This window comes from Bombus affinis, chromosome 13 (genome assembly GCF_024516045.1).
Source record: "Bombus affinis isolate iyBomAffi1 chromosome 13, iyBomAffi1.2, whole genome shotgun sequence".
NCBI lineage: Eukaryota > Metazoa > Arthropoda > Insecta > Hymenoptera > Apidae > Bombus > Bombus affinis.
In genome coordinates this window covers 10,053,118-10,071,687 of record NC_066356.1, presented here as the reverse complement: position 1 = coordinate 10,071,687, position 18,570 = coordinate 10,053,118, and the positions used below count along the sequence as shown (strand labels likewise).

General features: G+C 32.9%; 1 protein-coding gene across 5 annotated transcripts in view; it reads right to left on the bottom strand.

The window, feature by feature from the left end:
- LOC126923579 (filamin-A) overlaps window positions 1-15,981 on the bottom strand; it is a 47,872-nt gene extending 31,891 nt beyond the window's left edge. The window contains exons 1-11 of one of the 5 annotated variants that reach the window (XM_050737158.1): window positions 15,594-15,981; window positions 9,192-9,532; window positions 8,572-8,699; window positions 8,260-8,274; window positions 7,544-7,682; window positions 5,599-5,883; window positions 4,446-4,756; window positions 3,367-3,793; window positions 2,666-2,881; window positions 1,713-2,100; window positions 10-579 (exon numbers count right to left, since the gene is read on the bottom strand). In XM_050737158.1, coding sequence (XP_050593115.1) covers window positions 10-579; window positions 1,713-2,100; window positions 2,666-2,881; window positions 3,367-3,793; window positions 4,446-4,756; window positions 5,599-5,883; window positions 7,544-7,682; window positions 8,260-8,274; window positions 8,572-8,699; window positions 9,192-9,532; window positions 15,594-15,966 — 3,193 coding nt within the window. In that variant the 5' untranslated portion in view covers window positions 15,967-15,981. Of the gene's footprint in view, window positions 1-9; window positions 580-1,712; window positions 2,101-2,665; window positions 2,882-3,366; window positions 3,794-4,445; window positions 4,757-5,598; window positions 5,884-7,543; window positions 7,683-8,259; window positions 8,275-8,571; window positions 8,700-9,191; window positions 9,533-9,613; window positions 9,728-15,593 lie in introns of those variants that run through there. The other 4 variants (XM_050737163.1, XM_050737161.1, XM_050737160.1 and 1 more) reach the window with 4 other exon arrangements.
- Window positions 15,982-18,570: the final 2,589 nt, after the last annotated feature.

Genomic DNA, 18,570 nt, shown 5'->3' with positions numbered 1-18,570 from the left:
AAACGATACCGTTTGGTTGAATGCCGGTCCCAGTGACTTTTATCTTCGACACATCGACGTCTTTTACAACGATCGCCTGGAAAGGCGAGCCAGGAATATGCTTCTCATTGAAGGTAATATTGATACCATAATCGCCAACTTCCGTAGGTAAGTACGCAACGGAACACGTTCCATCGCCATTATCTCGACAATTAATGGCAGCTTCGCAGGGACCTTCGACCGTCACACCGAGATTGCCTTGTCCAGCTCCGCGAGTATCGATCACGAACTCAGCCGGTTTGTTTATTATTCCGTGGGTTAAACCTGGCCCAGAAGCTCGGACCTTTTCAGGATCCGAGCCATGCACGCAGGTCAATCGATACGGCTGGTTGGATATCGGCACTCCGCCGAAACTAATCCCCAATAGATATTCGCCTAGTTCTGTCGGCGTAAAATTCACGAGATAGCCTTCGCGAATTGGTATCACGTGTGCCTTGATACGGTTGCCCGAAGGTGCGGTTATCGTCACCTGAAAATCCGCTGGCTTGCCCGCGTCTTGAGTTATCACGAGGAACTGCTGCAAGCTGTTCACTGGAGCCGCTGTGACATGGATTTAGTTTCGAATTGTTTAGTTTTCTTCCCATTTTCTGCTCTACCTTTTATCTTTCTTAATTATAAGTTTAAGATCGCATGCACCTTCCAAAGTGACTAGCGATCACGATGAGAGTAGTCAGTGGTGATAAGAACCGATATTCTTGAGGAAGGCCAGATCTCTTTTGCAAAGTCTTGCTCTGTAGCGTGTTTTCTTTTTTTTTTTTTTTTTTTTTGTGAATTCGTTAAGTCATGCTATGCTCTTTTCATACTGTACTTACTTGGAACAGATAATTAGCATGTGATTGATAGAGTTTCGTTTGCTTAAGTGGAAACAGACGACCTGCATAGACCGACGTAAACGTTACGATCGCTTACTAACTCGCTTATATTTCTTATTCGACTCGCTCAGAGATTCTTCCCTAATCTTTAAGAGATTTTAGATACGAGCATCGAATTCACGATATGAACATTTACAAAACTATAAAGATAGGGCGATGAGTGTAGCCAAAAAAGATATGCGTGGCCTATGTCTGATATTCTATCATCCTGCGCTTGTCTGACTATGACACTCTCAATCTCCTGTAACGCTACTATAAAACAATTCTCTTTCAACCAGAGTGCTTCTCGAATTTATTATTTATAATAATAAATCGAAATCGTACACTGTGTATAGCTCGTAGCGATACATTTTAAAGATTTAGAAACTTTGAGATTTTAGAGATTTTTTAACAATATCGTGAAGGAATGGTTGCGTGTTCCGACAAACTGCTGTTCCAACGAAACATCTAAGGACTAAAAGGCATACACTTTTAAGAATTTGATTGCTTTGACGTATCGAGTTTCTCAGAACACGCATCCACTGTAACCATAGCCTAAATGCACTGGTATTTGACCGAACTATTACTAAAAAGAAAGTTTTCCAAGAAAAGTGTTGGAAAAATTTCTATAAGGATCTATTTCAGTGCTTTCGTGCATATTTATCGTTTTAACCTGACGATTTTGTCCTAAAAAATATTATCAATCTTCCCTATTCGGAGTATAATAAATTAGATTAATCGTAATATTCATAATTATCGAATTACAACGAATTAGACATAGACATAATAATAGGCATGATAAATAGGTAATTTTATACTTACTTTGAGCAAGACCTTCCACTTTGACCTCGGAGATATCGATATGCGATTCAACGTTCACTTTAATCGGGCACTGAGGTGCGTTCAACCCTCCATAATTCAAATTTACGGAGCAAGTTCCTGGTTCTCGTGCTACGTAAGTGATAGTATGCGTGCCATCCTTGTTGTCCGAAATTGAAAATGGAATTTCTTTGTTGTCAGAATCTTTTATATTCACGCGAAGTTCACCTGTCCCAACTTCGCGACAATCGACGATAAAATGCGTTGGTATGTTCGACTTGACCCCTTTCTCGAGTCCGGGTCCATATGCTGATAGCATCGCGACATTTAAGGGTTCTTCTACCTTTACTCGATAAGGAGAGTATTTCGTAGCTACGCCACCGTAAACAACCTACGAATATTATCATATAATTATTTAATATCAATTTTATTTATATTTTTGTGTTCTAAATATGTATATAATTCATCTTATTCCTAACGCATAGTTAAATATATCTAAGTACTTTCTAATACAACATTTATCATCGTCTTTATTCCCTGGTATTTGCTATTTCGTAAAATTCCGCCAATTTTTTGAGTTATAATTTGATATCGTAAGATCAAAGCGACGTATGGAATTCTTTATGAATCAGATCAATTGTGAACAAGTGTTTGGCCTTTCTCAAAGAACATTTAGCATCGATAAAGTACTAAAATCAACAAACGCAGTAGAATTAATCCATATATCTCTTTTCCTATTTCAGTTTCGTCCATCTACAGATCTCGTACGAAGCATTCTTCTGTATTTTCTATAGTTTCCAAGGTATACTTCACCATCTTGTCATTTAAGCATTAAAATATCCTTTTATATATTTATATTATTCTTATCTTATCTCACGTATTAACTCGTCTTACGATTAAGCGATATTTTATACAATATCGAAACGTTACATCTGTCAAAATTTTCAATGCCTCACCATGATAACGTGATTTGATGCAGACGTAGGAGTATAGTGACATTGCACTGTGCCATCGTGATTATCCTCCAATCGAACGGGTACATCCTTTCCTTGAATATCCTGAACAACTACTTCCAACGGTGCTTGTCCAGCTTTCTTTACGTCCACCGTAAAATTCGTCGGTTTCCCAACAGGAAGAGTCTCCGCTTGAATTCCCGGACCGTACACTTCAACCTGCAAATTATACTTTGTTAAATCACTCGTCGTTCATTCACTCGGTTCATCGAAACGATTTCAGGTGTGCACCGAAGAAGCGATGAAGAAAAGATGTCGGAACAAATAAGAATAACTAGCAAAATTTTAATTAACCCTCAATTAGCATCGTTGTAATAAAAGAATTAACATAATCTTCGCTTCCTTAATTCCACGTATATTTCACGTATTTTAATTGACAAGGTTTATCAATGGTATTCTTCAACATATAGCGTATAAATGGAAATGAAATATTCCACAATTAAGAAACTTTAATCCAATGTAAACTGAATGGCCATCTATCCAGCAATACCAATTGCGAGTTAATAATTTAGGCATGAACGAGCGTTGCTGATGACTTTCTATGTCAAAGCAACGTTAAGATCGATTAAAACAAAAAGAGTGCAATACTGTTATATTAGAAAACGATCGAAAGCCGAAGGACCAGGAATATATGAAAATCAGACCTTGTCTGGATCAAAGTCCTCTTTCGGCAAAATATTCACGATGTAGGGCGATTTCGGAATATCCTCGTTATCGCAACGAATGTGAACCGCGTATTGGCCTGGTGCAGTTGGTAAGTAGGATATGACGCCTGTCCCATCGCCGTTATCGTGACAGAAGATTTTCGCTTCCGAAGGTCCTTCGATCGCGAATCCAAGACCAGCGGTTTCCCTCTGTGTGTCTATAATGAACTTGGCTGTATGATCGACTATACCACCGTGAAGGCCAGGGCCATAAGCTTTGATCGCTGATTCCTTGTAAGGACCAACGTTCACCTCGAACGGTGACTTGTAAATTTCTTTTCCGCCGTACGTTATCATCACCACGTATCGTCCCTCTTTTAGCGGTGTGTAATTGCACTTGTACGTTTTTTGGTCAACTTTAACCATTCTGGAAAAAAAATATATATACAAGTGATGCTTTGAAGTCCATAAATCGGCCAAAAAAATCAATTATAAAAGTCAAAAGAAAAAGGTCAATTAAGAGTATTAATTTACGAAGTTTTGCTGCTGCATATTCCTAATTGAACAATCAACTTTACTTCTTACACCATTTGAACCTCGAATTGCATCTGTAAAAGTGTAGAAACTTTCGATGCAAATGTACTCAGCTTGAATCTGTACATTGAACTCGCGTACAATTTATGTTATATTAATTAATATGTCAATTTTTTTCGAGTGTCATTTACAGCATAGAGCCTAAAGGTACTTCTATTATTACATGGAATTAAATTATATTTGTGGAAGTTAAATATTAGCTGGAATTAGCAGTCACTTTAGTTCCAATGATCGATTCAATAATTATTAATAACCAATCGATTAAGTAGAAATTGATGTACAAATCTGTGTGTGAAATTTGTTTGGCTTTGTTCCGCGAAAATCAAAGCCATGCAACTTCGATTAATTCGAAGATCATAAAGAAATAAGCCTACCAGTTTGATCATGTTCGTTAGACTAAATACATCTTTTGTATATCTTCTTCGTCGCGAATTCTAATAAATAATTTTTAATCAAGATTTTATCAAGAGGATAAAATTGCTTACTGAACAGGTTGATTGACTCCTCCGGGACCAATAACTTTAACCCCAAGCACATCTTCACCGGCATCCTTTGTGACGATAACGAAATCCGCATCGTCTTGAACACGAACTCCATTCGGTAATAATCCTCGTCCATAAGCTTTACATTTCTTAGCATCTGACGTCGAACCTACGTTAACATTACAAGGACTACCAGGTATCGGTTTGCCAGCAAAAGACATGTTTATCGTGTGTAAACCAGTTTCGGTAGGGGTGTATTCGCACCTCCATACTTCTGGTAGAGTTTGGCGTAATTTGAAAGGTACGCTTGATCCCTACAAAACAGAATTCGTAACAGGTAGTTAGAACATGTAATGAAAATCGTTCAATTAACAGAAAAATAAACTAATTCATACAATGATAATGCATATTCTCGACTGTGTGTAAAAACTGTTGCTTATACTGCTAATTATTTTCATGGGCAATGTTAATTTAAATGTCGAATCCACAGTCCGTTCAACGAATGAGAAGTCAGTGAATACGAACAAACGCACCTATCACCTTCTCTGTCCAACACCGCTCATACTCATACCTCTGCCCTACAGACTTGCCTTTAAAAATTCTGATGCTTGTCCATAATCATTAATGACTAATTAACTAAATACAAATTCATCTCCAATACTGTACTGTAACACTATCTATTTACTATCACAGTATCGGATAACCGAACAGTCGAATAATAGGATTCGTATAATCGAAATTAATTGTCATATAATTGGATCTTGTTAAGCTAAAATTTATAAATACTAGGGCAAAAACCTTCGTTTGTATGAGCAGTGCGTCGCATGGCTATGGATAATAAGAGTTGAGGAGCAGATTCGGTGAAAGTTGCTAGGGACCCATTCTTTGTTATACGACTCCAAGGCTGTACAAATTTATCCCAGAGATGAGGTAATTAGTGGATTAGACGTAATTTTTACGTTTACAAAATTATTTATATCGTGTAATCGAATTCTACTGCGCAATATAGGTGTTCTCTGTATGAAATTCTAAAATTCTTTTGAATTCGATTCTATTAAATTCTATTTAGTAATTAATATTTCATTATTCTGTATTGATAACTATTGGTATTATATTAATTACATTGTTAAGACCTATATGTTATTTAATAATATACCTGTTCGTCAAAGACTGTAACTACTGGCGCGCCACGTCCAGCAGTCTTCGTAAATATATCAAAGAAAGTAGGTCTGTTGACTGAGACTCCATCCGCCTGTAATCCTGGCCCACTTGCTATAATTTTGCTAGGATCAGCCGCTGGTGTTTCTACATTCACCACGTATGGACTTTTTGGAATTTCTCTTCCGGCGTACAGTATTTTTACTTTATGCGGCGATGGCGTCTTCGGAGTATATAACACGGAATAGGTGAGATTTTTGTCTTTGTTGAACTTGATATCAACCTTTAAGGAAGAGAAATTATTTAAATTAAATTAAATTAAATTTGATTATCAAGATAAGATTAAAAAATTTATTTGCAATTAAAATACCATTTAATTAGCTTTATAAATTAAAATTGAAATGATATTCATATTCATTCTTTTCAATGATACAACCCATTGGCACATCTTAACGGAATATTCCGATCTAAAATACCATTATTTTGAATATTTTTGTAAATCTATTCCCAAAGCAGTCATAAGACTTTCCTTATCAGTCTTTTGCATACAGATCTATCAGCACTTTATTTAATAACACGTAACTTGCGGAATTCTGATTATTCTCACTTGAAAAAATCGATGAATATCCTCCGATCGTTGATAAATATGTGTGGTAAAGATCGATAAAAAGAAGCTGAAGACTTTTTTTAAAAAAAAATCCCAAACACCTAAACAAGTAACATTCTGAATCAGAATAGCTGCTTAAAGCATAATCTTATAAAATCACGGATTGAATTAAAAGCCTATTTTAATTTATAAACTTGCGAGTATTTATTGGAAAGCTGTAGTTGTTAGAAGTATAATTTATACGAATGTACATTTATCCATGTTTCTCGTGTAGCAAAGCTTGTACGTGCCAACGTGTGATTGACTGACTAACAATTGAACTAATCGTGCCAAAATTAGAATCTCCATTCTATTCTTATTATCTTAATTGCTCGTATCTGAAACATTTCGCTGTATAAATTAAGCAAATCCTTCTTCCAATTTAACATATAAACATATATTTTAAAGAATTCTTTCATTTCACACGATATATCAGATTTATCACGAATAAGCGTGTTATATTAATCCTATTAGTATAAATCTATTTATTCGTAATGTTATTAATAACTATGAAATCTAATCTAATGTAAGAGTATACTAAATCCTGTATCATTTAAAATTCAAGTATTTATAGTATAAGTATTTGTATATTAAATATTCGTATAACGTCCTATATTGATTTTGTAGGCATAACTACGTGCCAACCCTCTTTTCAAGGCTGAAAGGCAGTAAAATAGAGTTATCTATCTACTAAATCATGCATAAAAATCGTGTTACATATTTTTATATCAAGGTTGTAATAAAATGAATTTCAATTAATTCGAGTGCTGTAACTGTTGCAAAAAAGAAAAGAAATGTAGAGAAGTAAGAATAAACTATTACATCACGTGTATCCTGGCTTGTAATCAATTTATGATTATGATACAAATGTAGCAATTTCCGGAATGGTGGTCAACCACATTATACATGGCAAGTAGATAAATGGGTACGTGACGTTGCAATTGTAGCGCACGTAGCGATTATAAATTATATAATATAAAAATATTTGGACGTTTAGTTGTAGATTCTTTAAATTTCCCGATGAACTATAATTAAATTGCGAATTTTTTTGGAAACTTGTATTTTTATAAATGCACCTCAAGAAGTAGAATTGAAATACAGATTCGTTTCGATAATTAAATCGTAACAAATATCCTATTTTAGGTATTTTATACATTTATGTAATAACACGCACTATGTGCATTTTTACATTTTTAAATTTTTTATAAATGGATTAAAAACCATAGTCGAGCCATAGCCATAAATATAAGTGTTTTAGTGATTGAAAAATGTTTATGTTACGGAAAATTGTTCTCACCGGAAGTTTAGTTCCTTGAATATCTTCCACAATAACTTCGACATCTCCTTTACCGGCAGAAAATGTTTCTATGGTGAAATTAGCTGGTGCTCCGATGACTAGACCGCTTGGTTCAATACCAGGACCGTAAGCACGTACTCTGCAGGAAATAAAAAATTTAATTAATACACGAAAGATAAAGAATGAAAATAAAAAATAATAATATACAGAAAATAAAGAATCACATTGAAAGCTTACGTTCTAAATTAATTCTTTCTTTAAAAGAAAAACATAGTTTATTATAATTAAAATAAACAGGATAAAAGAAAATAAAAGAAACGAAACGATAAAATAAAAGAAACAACAATAGCTTATATTTAAGCAGACTGAGGAAAAACTATTTAAGTACAGAATTTGTTATACTAATTCGAAAGTTTTTACACTTAATTACAATAATAACTGTTCTGTATAAGAAGGATGCAATTTTTTAATTTTCATTGCCTTAGAAAATAGTATGTGTTGCATACCAATAAATTTAGCTAATTGCGAATTTTAATTAGCCGAATGATTTAAAGTGGTCTATTAGGGAACAATAGAAAACAAAGTTGTTACAATCTTTGAATTGCATAGCCAGAAATTAATTGCGCCAAACTATGCATAACTATTATTTTATTATAAAAAAAAAAATATGAATGACTATGAAAGATGCAAGAAAACACGATATTTACGTAACTTACCGCGGCGGCGGGATACTGCAACCGGAAAATAAAATAGATTGATTAATTATACCACTTTGTGTCATTAAAACATTTACACTCTCTCTATTTATACGTGAGACTAAATATAGAAGAAATAATTTACATTTTTGCTTCTACGTTCAGATGCCTACTCTATTGTAATTTATACTTCTTAATTATTTTTCAATTAAACATTTTGACATGAAAAGCTTCTCCGCGCGATACGATATGATAAAAGTTGACTGTCATTTCATGAAATCTGGCTTTATCGTATAACAAATAATCGATGAGGGAATTTATTCGTCGACTTACCTATTTCGATTGACACGTGGTCGAAGAGGTGCTCCTGGTTTTAGTTTTGCGTTAGGGTATTGACTCAAATATGTCATCATTGACATTTCGTCTATATTTGGATTAATCATTTCCTCCGGCTTGATGAGCTATGTAAAAGAATGACAGAATTAAATAGTAAAGCAGTTAGTTTGCTTTTCTGTAATCGTTTCATTCGCTTTCGTATCACGTATCACGTTGCAATTTAATATCCTTACTATACTGATATATTTAATTTCTAAAACTAGTCCCATTGCACCAAATAAAATATTTACAATCTTTTTCTCATCGCTGCAAATAATTTTAAATTAGAACGAGAACGAATAAAACGACGAATGATTTCTAAAAATGAACTTTATTATTACTTTATCACGTAGCTCTATGAAACTATTATTTAACAGCGAAAAGACGAAACTATTAAACGTAAGTAAAGAAAGATAATAAAACAGAACAGCTAATAAAAGTTCAGAAAGAAGGAACAAAAGTCAGAGTAAATACAAGTAAATACAATAGACGATGGAGATAGAGAAGCGTAAAAAATTTTCCGATATATATTTTTACAAATTTTCCTTAAACAACATAACAAGCATTATAGCATTTACCTGAGGTATATTCAGCCAATCATCCGCTAATTGCATTGCTTCCGATGCATTTTGAATTGCGTCATTTTTATTCCACTCGTGCCAATCAGGACAAAGACCAGACGCAACTCCATCTACCAAAGCACCGATAGCACGGCCATCGTTCCAGTCAGTAGTGAAATTACCGATTGACAATTCTGGTACTTTGTTCTTGATCCACTTGATGAGTCTTTGTTTTGGTCCCTCTGCTTGAGAACCCTCTTCTCCATTCCAGAGAGGCATCGATATCGAATAGTGTAAAATTAGGGTCCATATTAAACCCAGGATTAACTTGAGCTTAGAATCCACGATATCCGTTGAATCTGTAAAATCATTTTGAAATACTAGATGCAGACTAGGAATAATGACGAATGCGATATAGAAAATTAATTCGCAATAGATACATTTCTTTAATTTTACGCCAAGAAAAAGGATAGATAAATGTCCACTATTATTATAATTATTGTTGAAAACGACAACGTGAGTTCGCGCTCGCCGTCCATATACAGATGCGCTAGTTACAATAAATAGTAACTAGAAGATAGTTCTAGATATAATCGATAGATTTAATCGATAGGTTTAAGATATTCTTTTGGTGTTTATCCCTAGTCCATGTAGGAAAGTGTAATAAAGGTTCTTCGGCTCAGAACGATATGATAGATTTATCCAAAGAATAAAATAATAGCTATTGTGATCCTACCTCTAAATACAGAAATAACAACGATTATCTTCATAGATTGTAACGTTGGAAACAAAATTACGTTTTCGACAAATATTTGATTAAAGTTGGATCAATAAGACTGTAAATCATAAAACTAGAAATAATCTTTGAAATACAGACTGTAATTTCGTTTTCACTGGGATAGATTTTCATACCACTTATGGATTAATTTGAAATAAAGAAAAGAGAAAAGATAGGTCTGTTAAATAAGAAGAAAGAAATAGTTGTTGTCTATATCAATATTGACTTAAGAGAGAAACCACCGAGCTCTTATCACGGTCAGGGACGGTAGCTAATACCACTATACACACACGATCAGTGTAAAATATAATCTACGATAAATTTAACATATTATTTTTCTGTTTCGAGCTCAGTATGTAATAAAACATTGATTTCTTAATAAGGCATTCACCGATGAAACTATTCAACTTGTAAATAATTTTTTGTAAAGAAATGAGAGAATTCTATATTAAAAAATATGTATATTTATTAGTCGGGAACCTGATAATTCACGAAATATTCTGTCTTGTTCTTTAAGACATTTGCTTCTATGTATTTATGTGTGTAATAAACGATATTTTTTGTTTATTTCAATTTATTTCGATTTTATTAAATCCATCTCTTTTCATATTTGAAGATACAAAATTTATGTTTAATTGAAAACCTGCTTCAAAGAGGATTTTACGAACAGATATGAAATACGTGCAGACACATTTCTGACATTTCCGACCAGGAATAGCCATACAGTGATACAATGACTAAAAAATGACGCTTACACATCAAAATGAATCAACGCTAGTTCTGCGAAAGAAAGTAACTGCATTTGATGCGAGGTACAGCTAAAAGAAAAATAGTCATTTGTTATATTCACCATACTTTATATTATCTATTATTTATTTTATTTAAGATCACGTCAGCCATGATTCGCTGTACTTTATTACAAGATATACCACGCTGATTAGACAACGTCAACTTCAATATTTTTATAAAGGGATTGTGTCACCTGGTATATCCATAAATATATATATTATGCGTACGCTATGTCATAATAGCTTGTCAGACGTAATCAATATTCGCGATTACACAGTTCGCAAAATTTTTTTTAATCACGCTCTAATTTTATCTTCGGCGATGAGTCATATGAATTTCTATCGCTTCAAACTTTACAACCTTTAGATTTTGATTGCGATGCCAACATAGAAAACAACTCGTAAATATATTTACTACAATTTCCAATTGACACCGAATAAATGTATTTTACAAGCAAAAATATGGACGAATCAGAGTTGATATTCTTAGCACGACAGTGCTGCCGTACAAACAACAAAGGAGCAAATGGAAAACTATATATTATGGTAATGACTGGTGCAAAATATTTTAGGCGACTGCATCCTCTTTCTCATATTAGAAATGAGACAACTATAGAGTACCATTTGAATCAATATCACGGTAATTGCATTCGCTTTAATCAATTTTGGCAACTTCGCGGTAACCTGAGTATCTGACAAATTTATTTTCAGGAAAATACGTTCGCAACCTTGTCGGTTCGATTAAAATTAGATAAGAATTTTCTACGTCGCTGAATGTGATATACAGCAATTGACGAAAACCATGAATTGTATAACAAAGAAATAATCCTAATTCTTCAAATTTCAATGTAACATTTTGGTATTTGAATGTTCACAGGACTTGGAATACCTTTTTTCTCTTCACAAATATATCTATTTAGATGTTGACCTAATTAAAATAAACAAGAAAATGATTGTCAAATATAACTGAACAAATTATAAACGTGAGAATTACACGTACACAATAGTCTTCTGTTTCGAAAGAAACTTCTCTATTCATACTATACACAATAGAATATCTCGTGTTACGTGGTTGCTATTTACACAGATCCGGTATAATAACGAGTATATTTCGAGAAATTATATCAAATGTAGTTCGTATCTGTGTACAGTGTGTTAGGACTATCCAATAAACTGTAGAACATGGAAAAACGTACTATACACATATGTGTTAGTACACTTAGAATTCGTTTCGATCTGAAATTTCATAACGCAAGAAAACTGATTCCAGTTGACATAAATAGTACACGAAGATCATCATAAATAGCATATAAAAAATCGTGGCGATAATTGTGGTTTAATTCAATCCTCATTATTCACTTGTTGGCTCGGTGTTTCATCCAAATTTTCATCCAACTTCCAAGTTCTCCCATTATTATTTGGTAATTATAAATTAATTGACATAAGATGTTTATGCGTTTATGGGAAATTTAAATAATGTGCAAAAATTCACATGACGACTGTACACGATAACAAATGTCTGCTTTTATCCTATTTCTTCAATTGTAGATCATACAAATCTGAACTTCTATAGGCAGTCTAGAATTAAAATCTAATTACTCATTTTTAGCAATTATGTTTGATAGACGTAAGATGAAGCAATGGACGGAGTCAGCGATGCTTGGAAATCGTCTCCTGCACGAGCTCCTAATGCGCGTTCAATCCATGACGTAACCGGTTAGCCACCAATGACGTCATCGTCTAAACTCGCCGCGGAATACGGTCGAGGAAAACGTCATGGGCACTCGAGAAGAAGCGTGATCGACAACTCAATACATATAAACAGTGGATTTTTTAACGAATTCCTACGTTTGTGTAGAAGATAAGATAATAATACTAATATCTTGCATGTACGCTAATTCTTTCGTACATATACAAATTCATTTCACAACGAAATTCTAAACTCGCACAAGGAAATACTTTTATGTGATAAAAATATCACTCATTCGATTATTTTTATAAAATTCTTTCGGGTAATTAGAAAGGGCAAGTTTCTATTTTCTACTTCATCGTAAAGGGTAGGTGATAAATTTATCTACATCGCAAAGTGCAACAGTTATAGATAAACTTATTTAGTTATAGATAAACTATAGGTAAAACGAAAGAATAAAAAGAAGAAATCCAGCGCAATGAAAAAATGTAAATAAGAAATTTCATTAACAAAAGATTGTCTTCTTTAATATCGTACGATGAAGATAATTATCAGAATGAACAAAATAATTAATTAAAATGATGCCACAGCAGATACGTTACGACAAATATAAATTTAAACGAATGACTTCAGTACAAACGCGTATTATACATGAAGCTAAGCGGGTAAAACATTCCATGTCGTGATAACCAGTTGTATTTTAAATTAAGAACGTATTGATAAGTTATAAGACAGAAAAGAATGCCATTATCATTTATCCTCGTGACAGTTATTGTTATGTTTCCACTAAATTAACACATTGTACAATTACAACGAACGAAAAGATTTGTTTTCTGATTTCATTTTTAGTCGATAATTTATAAATATATATACACACACACACGACTAAAACATAATTGGTTTACGATTAAAATGAATTACGTGGACAAGAAGTTTAAAGAGTATTTCTCTCGAAATTTGTTTAATTTTGAGAAAAGACTATCTTATCGAGAGAAAGAGTTTGGCATAGGTGTACGCAAACTGAAAGCAAAGATGACGTCCCTTGTACCTGAGCAAATATGACCTTCACCTCATCGTGCGCCTACCTACCTGCCTTCCCGCCTACTTTCCATGTCTCCCTCTCACTCCCTCTTCCCGCTTCCCAAAATCACTTTCAAGAGCAAACTATTTATAGTTTTTAGAATTATTTAGATATATAAAATATATAAAATAATTTATTTAGATATATAAAATAAGATATATAAAGATGTATAGAATAATTAAACGAATATACTAATAAATATGTATGGCTTGATACCTACATATATCAAATCTTTTTATATCTTATAAATACTTAGAAGAGATTAGTCCTTGAAAGAAATTAAAGATTCACGACTATCATAAAGAATGGATGGATCACGTTTTATATAATTGCCAATTCTCAGAAATATTTAGTAGGTATAGGTAACAAAACTATCGCTATATTCCTATCCTACAGATTTTGAAATATTTCAATAAAGCATCATCGATTCGAGGATCTTTTATTATTCCGTGTAATTATCTTTATTTTATTTTTATTTTAATTATTATATCTTGTTCTACAAAAAATCTAGCATTGAAAAATTTCAATATTCATGTGAACTTTCCTTTCTCTTATGGAACTAGCCATCACAACCATGAAACTTCTGTATAAATGCTATTCAAGCCACCCGTTAGAGAAACTAAGTCAAATAGAAGCGCAGCTTCATAAAGCGCGAAAGTGTTTTTTACTTCCTTGCAATGAGTCATATTACAAGAAATGTAAATTATATTTTTACGTTATCTCTGTTCATTAATAATTTAAAGTATTTCAAAGAAAATACGTACGTATATTTATCTAACATGAAATGAACCCCCCCCCCCTAACCTAACCCCAACCTAACCCCAATTAGAAATTAATTTACAATTGGTTTTGCTAAACGTTGTTACACCAGAGAAAAAGGAAAGTAATGACATTTGATAGAGTTAAACAGAACTTGAGATATCGTTTACAATCGTCGATAACAATATGTGTACTATAATAACATTGTCCTCGTTCAAACTTTTATATAAAAAACCATTTTACTTCCTCCTGCAACATAATTCTCTCCGTGTGTCAAAAATATATACGAAACATGAAACTATTGTATTTCTTAATATTTTACATTGATTAATATTTTGACGCGCACAAAATTTTGTAATGACCTGAACAAACGACCGATCACGTAAAAATATTTCTTTTCGTGTTATCACTTCATCGCCAGTCACGTAAGGAGATACGTCTTTTCTACGTTATTAATTAATCGCTGGTCACGTACGACTTCTTGTAAGAATCTAACTGAGTTTTTAGTTACAACGGCTTTTCGAAAGTGAAATTTTTAGATCGAAATACAAGTTGACAGATGCGACGCGAGATACCTACATATATCGACGAAGTCTCAACTCGAAAATCAAAACAAAATGAAACAGCTCACACGGTATTTTATGACATAAAATTAGGAAACTGCAACATCGTACGGCCCGGAACGAGGTTCTAAGCCCTTATGCCCTCCAAAATGTCTCAAATTATTTGTTTCGATTCTCGAGATATGTAAACTTGAACTCCTAACCGATTTTACGACCTCACTATACTATACCTACCTACTTACATCTTGTTTAGTATCATGATTGTAATTGTATATTTCTATCCGCACATTTTTGCAACGGAAGAATAATATATTATTTAATATGTATAAAATCTATCTCCAATATAGTCCAATATAGTAATATTCAACATTAAAAATTAAATGTGAAGAATGAATAAAATTTATACTATCGTCGAACAAAATAAATTTGTTAATAGAACAAACGATAACAATTACATCCGCTTAATTACACCGAGATATACATAACAATAATAGTTAAAGTACTGTCAAATATGCTTTACATGTGTACTAGTAAGAATCACTGTATATGTATATTTATACAATGAAAGAAAACTACGTATCACACGTACTCGTTAATTTGATCTATCTCATTTTCTTATTCTTTTTCTTTGCTTTCTTTCCTCTCCGTTCGAAAGGGAAGAAAGAGAAGAGAATGAGACAAACGAATGATATGAACGGAGAAAAAAGCGGAACAGAGGGAAGCCTAACTGAGACAACAAAACACGAATGTCAGCCACTCACCGATATTAACGATTCTTATTCCCTCGTCGTCCAAAAACTTCAACGCCACCGAAACATTTTCCAATTTCTGTGACCTAAAGACGGGCTTATGACTATGCTTCGGAAGCTTCTTCTGCGCGAGCACCTCGATCAAACTGATGAGTAGAAGACCGTCGGACAAATCACACTCCAAATCATCGATCTGTCTGTTCACCGTTTTCAGCTTCTCGTTCGCCCATCTCGTAAACGTGTTTTGCTGCGTTCGTTTCCACTGGGCATCCTCCAGCAAATCTTGTTCGAACATGTCGTCGTCCTCTTCCTCTGCGTTCTCGCACTTGACTGACTTATCGTTCTCGCACATTTTATCGGCCGGTTCGCTCCTACGGGATGACATTGGTAATGGTGAGAACGATGGTGGGGAGAAAAGTAGAAAACCTTGTGTGTGTGTTCACACGTTGCTGCTCCGTTCACTGTAATCTCCCCTCTCCTCTTAAACCGAGATGAGCTCGCTATACGCTCTACACCGTGTATCTTATTCACTTTCTCTCATTTTACTGTATCTTCTCTTATGCATGCACATACTACTTACAGCAGCAAAAGTATCGGCATTACCCATAGCTTTACTTTTCAATGAAGCGTTCTTTTTTTATATCAATTTCATTGTTATAGTATCGAGTTTATATGTAGTTATACGAAAGTAATTCTAAATTGTCTAAAATTTAGTATTAATTAGTATGTATATGGTAGAATAAATGCAATAGCGTATCAATTATATCATATAATAGAGAGAAAGAGAGAGTAGAAATTTGTAAATCTGTAATAGGTTTCCTTTAGCACGATAATTCTTTAATCAACCTTTGATACTTCGATCATTTAGTTACTGATTATACATCATTTAAAATATATGTAAATTAAAAGCCAAATCGTAAATTATAGATATTATTATAGCGTTATATAGATAGTATTAGGACAAAATAAGTAAATAAAATAAGTAAATATAAAACAAAATAAGTAAATATAACAATGTTCGTATTTCCTACACGCAAAATATCTTGATCTTAATCTACAAAATTGTACTTCTTAAAATTCGATTTCTTTTGGTCTCCTTATAAGGAACTCCTTTAGAATTCTGTAAAAAAATGACTCGCATCAGAATTATTTTAATAAATATGCAATTTAAATAAATGAATTTAATGAATAATGAATATAAAATAATTTATTACAAACTACTAGAAAATTGTTATGAAATAATGGAGATATCTACATATTTCTAACATCTGTGTCGGGGGGTCAAAAAATTATTGCCACCGTGTTGTGAGATTCTTGCAACCGTGCAACTTTGGTAAGCAATATTTCTGCTTATTACTTGAAATAACAATGATATTTGAGATAAATAGAAGTGGTAAATCATTCCATATATCGCACAGGAACACTGTAAAATTTAATCAATACAAGTGCTAATTATCCCCATAAAGACACAAGGCCGAATGAAATATTTGTTATAATTTATTATTAGATATTCAGCCACGTAATACGAATTACTATCTAATTCCACATTATATCATGTTAGCGAACTAACAATTAAATAACAATTGCACCGTATATAATTTTCCGCTCGGTGCAATTTTAAAGTTTATCCTTGTCAAAGTTACAAAATTAAATAATAAAATTTGTAAAACGTAAAACTCGACCCTGATAGTATAATAAAGATAATAATATATAAGATATATAAGGCATATAACATGTATAAGATATGTGTATTTAACTGTATCTGAATGACCAAAAAGAACTTGAAATTGTGTCGCTAGCGGATAACATCCGATATAGTAAGTATTGCAACACAAAGTCCTTTTGTGGAATAGTCACCTTCTTCTTCCTTTTCGGAAACGATTCCAGTTTTAGCAGCGGACCTTACGTTCCTTTTCAGCCGACTTGCAATCAAGAGTTAGGTCATTGATATAACCGCCAAAAAAAAAAAAATGATAGTAAATTGATATACATATCTCGTTTAAAATACGAGGTTATAGTGAATGTATTATTTAAAGCAGGAATCGAAATAAATAGCTTCTTCCGTCTTTTTTTTTTTTTTTTTTTTTTTTTTAATTCTGTTGATGTTTCGTTTAAGAAAATATCTGTTCCTGTGGAATCTTTATGGAAAGAAATATTACCCTTAGAAACTTTTTTATAAAGTGTTCTCATGCAACAGATACTTAAGAATCTATAGAATGAAAATTTCATGAGAACAAATTATCTTAGAACGTGTATTAAAAAAGATTTCAAAGGTATCAAATCATTCAACACTAATTTTACTTAACAATGTAACGTGATATCATTCATATGCTTAGTGAATAAAAGATATGAAAATCATAGCATGATTAATTCATAGTTTCATAAGTATTGGTCAGAAAAGAGAACTTGTCAAGAATAATACTTGGGTAACTTTTCTTTCAACTTAAATACACTGAAATACATAGCAGTTCTACCATATAATGTACAGATAATATTGTATATATAAATGTCATATATCCTGACTGTTCTTTTTAAACAAGCCTTGAATTGTGAATTATCTACGTAAATATTACAAATAAATAACATATTCGGAGTATCGATTTAACTCTAACGATAATCTAATATTACTATAGTACTATTGATTAAATAGTATTTGGTATTCAATAAGATATACAATAAGGACTTTCTTGATATTGCTGAACAAAATATCTGTTCCCATTGGAACTTATAACGTAAGGACTGCCAGTGGATATACATCTTTTATTATGCGGAGAACTGTTTTTAAACTGAATATCATTTGATTGGAGATGTCGCAAATTATCAAGAGATAATGAAAAATAATAAATTTTCTCGTTTTCTCGTTCGTGGTCGATTCCAAAATTCCCGATTCTAATGCATATTTCATCGGCTGTATGAGGTGACCGCTCGCTCCGACTAGTTTTACCGTGGTAGAAATAATGGCATATAAGTTTCGAAATTTGGCAAGCGA